This window comes from Oncorhynchus masou, unplaced genomic scaffold (genome assembly GCF_036934945.1).
Source record: "Oncorhynchus masou masou isolate Uvic2021 unplaced genomic scaffold, UVic_Omas_1.1 unplaced_scaffold_1289, whole genome shotgun sequence".
In the NCBI taxonomy this organism is placed as follows: domain Eukaryota; kingdom Metazoa; phylum Chordata; class Actinopteri; order Salmoniformes; family Salmonidae; genus Oncorhynchus; species Oncorhynchus masou.
This window is the reverse complement of record NW_027002735.1, coordinates 80,063-85,771: the sequence shown is the minus strand read 5'-3', so window position 1 is coordinate 85,771 and position 5,709 is coordinate 80,063. Positions and strand designations below refer to the sequence as shown.

The window sequence follows — 5,709 nt, the reverse complement described above, 5'->3', positions numbered from 1 at the left end:
CTGATCTAACTGAGTGAGGGGGAATATCCAGCCTGATCTAACTGAGTGGAGGGGGAATATCCAGCCTGATCTAACTGAGTGGAGGGAGGAATATCCAGCCTGATCTAACTAGCTGACAGGAAGAGGAATATCCAGCCTGATCCAACCACACAATAGCCTGGTCTCAGATCTGTCTGCGCTGTCTTGCCAACTCCATTTCTGTCACAGCAATGCGCTGGAGTTGTCAAGAGAGCACAGACAGATCTGAGACCAGGCTAAAGCCAATGGCTTCCACCACAAAACATTTCAATCTAATAGATAGGAGACAAGCTGGGAGGACTGGTGACAGGCAAGGACCAGTTCTGTTTCTGGTCATATTTAGACATAATCAGGAGTCATACTGATCTAAATTGCTCTGTGAAGGTTTTCCAGAACTCTGGTTTAAAACACGACAATGGTGGACTGTTGTTCATATTGATCCAGTCTAGTTTTATCTCTGGTTTAAAACACAACAATGTTTGACTGTTGTTCATATTGATCCAGTCTAGTTTTATCTCTGGTTTAAAACACAACAATGGTGGACTGTTGTTCATATTGATCCAGTCTAGTTTTAACTCTGGTTTAAAACACGACAATGGTGGACTGTTGTTCATATTGATCCAGTCTAGTTTTATCTCTGGTTTAAAACACAACAATGTTAGACTGTTGTTCATATTGATCCAGTCTAGTTTTATCTCTGGTTTAAAACACAACAATGTTTGACTGTTGTTCATATCGATCCAGTCTAGTTTTATCTCTGGTTTAAAACACGACAATGGTGGACTGTTGTTCATATTGATCCAGTCTAGTTTTAACTCTGGTTTAAAACACAACAATGTTAGACTGTTGTTCATATTGATCCAGTCTAGTTTTATCTCTGTTTTAAAACACAACAATGTTTGACTGTTGTTCATATCGATCCAGTCTAGTTTTATCTCTGTTTTAAAACACAACAATGTTAGACTGTTGTTCATATCGATCCAGTCTAGTTTTATGGTCACTTCAATGCCTCATTATAGAAATATCATGTTTCCTGTATTTGGTCGATATGTTGGAGAACAAAATAACAGATTTCCTGTGTTCTCTGTTCTGCTGCTAAAACAAGTGTTACGTCAGCTGTGAGCTTGTGTCAGTGCTTCAGCTATCACACACAGAGTATTTCTACTGTCTCTTCATTATTATGACAAGGTTTATTAAAGGTTCTCTACCTCCTAGGTCTCTGTGAAGACATGAGCCACCTTCTGTCCAATCTAACTCAATTAAACCAGGCTAAACCCTTATGAAATTACATTCCTGCTTAATCTATGCCTGCCAGGGAAACAAGTCTTTAATAAATGTACTGGTGCTGGCAATGTTAGTTATTGTACTTAGGCTTATAGTGCACTACTTTTGACCAGGGCCCATAGGGCTCAGGTCAAATGTAACACACTAGACAGAGAATAGGGTGCTATTTGGGACACAGACATCACTAGCAGGTTCAAGGGAAATACTGGGGGATTTGGAAAAGACAAGAGGATTTAGAAGTGATTTAGTGTTCATTTTGAGTTGAACCAAGTCAAGTCCAACAGTTTGTCCTCGGGGTCTTTCATTAAACCACAGCAGGAGGTACTGGGACATAAATCTCCAAGTCTACTCTGCTTTCATCCACATGAACACTGAATAAACACTGAAGCTTGTTGTTTTCTCTTACTTTACTTTGCTAACTTGCCAGTTCTAGTTCTGACTAATGACCCATATTTGTCCATTAAAACAAGCCTTTTCTCTTTCCCCCGTCAGGTTCGATGCCGGTCTGTGACTCTGCTATACAGTAACCATGGCCACAGTAACCATGGCCCTCCTGTCCTAAGATCAGACTCCAGTGGATGTTTTGAGGGAAAAGAAGATGGAGGATCTTTGCTCGGAGCATGTAGCTGACCTTCCTCAGAATGGGGGAGGTAGTGGAGGAGGAAGAGGTGGTGGAGAGGGGGTCAGAAAGGTAGAGAACACTGTCACCCAGCTGATTACAAGCGAGGCCTCACGCATCAGCTCTCCTGGCCAGGCTAATCAGAAACCAAGCCTTTCACATATGGTAACTATCCCAGCGTCCCCCACCATGGTCAGTCCCAGCGCCGAGGCTCCAGAAGGGGTGTCTCTCAAGGTGGCTGCCACCGTGCTTCAGCCTCTCTGTCTGGGGGACAGTCCTGTGATGCAGCCCATCCACCCCCTCCAACAGATGGCTGGAGGAACCCCTCCCCAGGGGATCCCTCCGTACCTCCTGACCCACCAGGGGCCTCTCTCCCTGGGCTCCCTCTCCCAAGGCCCTGGTCTCTCCCTGCCTCTGGTCCTGGAGCAGCATGTGTTCCAGCATCTGAACACCATGGGAGCGATGCTCCAGCAGACTCCCCCCTGCCCTTCCCTGTCCTTCCTCCAGAACAATCTGCTGTGTCACACCCAGCCTCAGACCTCTTCCATGGCTTCGTTGGCCTTCTGCCAGCCTCCAGCCCTGGATCAGAAACTACCTGGACCTCCAGCCCAGGACCCAGGTAATTGTAATGGTGTATAGTAATTCAGCTGTCGACTATTGGTGTGTAATCCCTCCGATTGTAGTAATACAACCATTCTCTCTCTCTCTCTCTCCTAGGTATTCATGCCATCCTCCAGAACCCGGCATTCGCTGCCCTCATACAGGACCTGTTTTCTGCTCAGACCAACCCCACCTCCTCTTCCTGTCACCCAGCGGGGTCAACCCCAACTGACCCCTTTGCTTCAGCCTCGTTCCCCCCATCCCAATCCCAACCTCCACCCCTCTCCTACCCCTACAGCTCCCCACTAGCCCCCCTGGTACCCCCTGCCACCCTCCTGGTCCCCTACCCTGTCATTGTTCCTCTCCCTGTGCCTCTACCCATCCCTCTCCCTATCCCCGTTCCACAGAGCCAGGAGGGCAAAGGATTCTCTGACCCCTCTAAACCAGCCTGTATGGTGACTAAAAGCACACAGACTAACTATGAGGAGCTCGTCAGTCCTCCACCACACGGTAACATTATGACTCTTTACCCTCCATCGTCAATGGCCTCTCTGTCCTCTGTTGCCATGGTGCCCGAGGGGGAGGCGCTTGACCTATCAGTGAAATCCCCTCCCATAATCCAACCAAAGCAGGAAATGGCATTTCAACAACACGATGACACCGTCCTCGACCTGTCTGTAGCTAGTAAACAGAAAAGAAAAGAGCGTCCTTCATCGCGGGACTGGCACACTTCTTCCGAGGGCGCTACTACAGCTTGGCTCCCTTCACCCGAGGGCACTACATCCGTTTCTCTGGAGGTCTTAAAGCCTGCAGAGTGCACTCAGAAGCTTCACCACCACCCGAGCCTGTTGAACGGTGTAACCCATGTAGAATTCAGTAGACGACGTCAGTGGGCGGTTGTTGATGGAGGCGGGAGCGGCAATAGACCCAGCAGCGAGCCCAAGAGCAGTAGCAGCAGCGGTAGCTCCAACTTTGAGATCTTTCACACCTCTCAAACAGCCAAAGTCATCGTGGCGGTCAAAGACGCGATCCCCACCACCGCCATCTTCTGTGGGAAGATCAAGTCTCTCTCAGGGCTGTCCAGTAAGAGCCTGTCTATTAAACAACACGACTCCTCCGGCCACACGGGGGCGCTGTTACATCAGTGTTACGGTTCTCTGCCTCTAACCAGAGGACACCAATTGGTGGAGCAGAAGGACCCTAACCTCGCCAGGAACAGACAGGCCATCAAACTGAAGAAGGTCAGCTCACAGGAGATCCACATCCTACCCATCAAGAAGCAACGTCTGGCTGCCTTCTGCCCCAGGAAGTAGAGAGTTAGCCTGGTCCCAGATCTCTTTGTAGAGAGGAGTTAGCCTGGTCCCAGATCTGTTTGTACTGTCTTGCAGATGTGGGACCAGGCTGGAGTGTGAAGTGTCATTGTAGAAGTGGGATCGAATCCCGGGTCAGACAGACAGGGCGGTCTCTGTTACATAAAGGAGGTGGTGATGAGGTGAACTATCCTGAACTAAGACCTGAAGACTTGCGTTAGCCCCCCGAGCTTAGCTAATGCCTAGGCTTTAGCTCAACAGGCTAACACAGTCTTGTGAGACACAAAAGACCCGAGGTTCAAATCCAGTTGGTTACGTGTCTTTACTGCTAGCTCTTGTTGTTGACAGAAGTTACAACGCGTTCCTCTGAGACATTGGCCAGGTGCTGTGACTACGGCAGACGACTGGGGATCATCTGAGACATTGGCCAGGTGCTGTGACTACGGCAGACGACTGGGGATCATCTGAGACATTGGCCAGGTGCTGTGACTACGGCAGACGACTGGGGATCATCTGAGACATTGGCCAGGTGCTGTGACGACGGCAGACGACTGGGGATCATCTGAGACATTGGCCAGGTGCTGTGACGACGGCAGACGACTGGGGATCATCTGAGACATTGGCCAGGTGCTGTGACGACGGCAGACGACTGGGGATCATCTGAGACATTGGCCAGGTGCTGTGACGACGGCAGACGACTGGGGATCATCTGAGACATTGGCCAGGTGCTGTGACGACGGCAGACGACTGGGGATCATCTGAGACATTGGCCAGGTGCTGTGACTACGGCAGACGACTGGGGATCATCTGAGACATTGGCCAGGTGCTGTGACGACGGCAGACGACTGGGGATCATCTGAGACATTGGCCAGGTGCTGTGACGACGGCAGACGACTGGGGATCATCTGAGACATTGGCCAGGTGCTGTGACGACGGCAGACGACTGGGGATCATCTGAGACATTGGGCCAGGTGGGGATCATCTGAGACATTGGCCAGGTGCTGTGACTACGGCAGACGACTGGGGATCATCTGAGACATTGGCCAGGTGCTGTGACGACGGCAGACGACTGGGGATCATCTGAGACATTGGCCAGGTGCTGTGACGACGGCAGACGACTGGGGATCATCTGAGACATTGGCCAGGTGCTGTGACGACGGCAGACGACTGGGGATCATCTGAGACATTGGCCAGGTGCTGTGACGACGGCACTGGGGATCGACTGGGGATCATCTGAGACATTGGCCAGGTGCTGTGACGACGGCAGACGACTGGGGATCATCTGAGACATTGGCCAGGTGCTGTGACTACGGCAGACGACTGGGGATCATCTGAGACATTGGCCAGGTGCTGTGACTACGGCAGACGACTGGGGATCATCTGAGACATTGGCCATCTGACTGGGGATCATCTGAGACATTGGCCAGGTGCTGTGACGACGGCAGACGACTGGGGATCATCTGAGACATTGGCCAGGTGCTGTGACGACGGCAGACGACTGGGGATCATCTGAGACATTGGCCAGGTGCTGTGACGACGGCAGACGACTGGGGATCATCTTCCTGGCACGGACAATATCTCTTCCATGTGTCGAGAGACGGAGGACGACTTTGTTGCTGTAGTGTTGTGACTGTATTTGTAGTTGTCTTGACATTTTTACCTTCATGTTTAATTCATCAATATAAACTGTTAAAAGAGGACTTTCTCCTTTTACAAAATGCTGTCAATTCACAGATGAAACGTGGCTGTCCATCGTCTGCTACTTTCCATGTGAAAGGTCCATGTGTTGACGCTATGCTCGGCCTATACAGTATTTCATATCTGATTTAGGATCAGACACTTAGCCAGTCATTTGATGGTTCATGTTTGTATGTGATT

General features: G+C 50.0%; 1 protein-coding gene across 1 annotated transcript; it reads left to right on the top strand.

Moving 5' to 3' along the window:
- The first annotated feature begins 1,709 nt into the window (after positions 1-1,709).
- LOC135530202 (retinoic acid-induced protein 2-like) lies at positions 1,710-4,791 on the top strand. The gene is made up of 2 exons (XM_064958572.1): positions 1,710-2,540; positions 2,639-4,791. Exons 1-2 carry the CDS (start codon positions 1,901-1,903, stop codon positions 3,832-3,834), a joined length of 1,836 nt encoding a protein of 611 aa, XP_064814644.1. The 5' UTR covers positions 1,710-1,900; the 3' UTR covers positions 3,835-4,791.
- Positions 4,792-5,709: the final 918 nt, after the last annotated feature.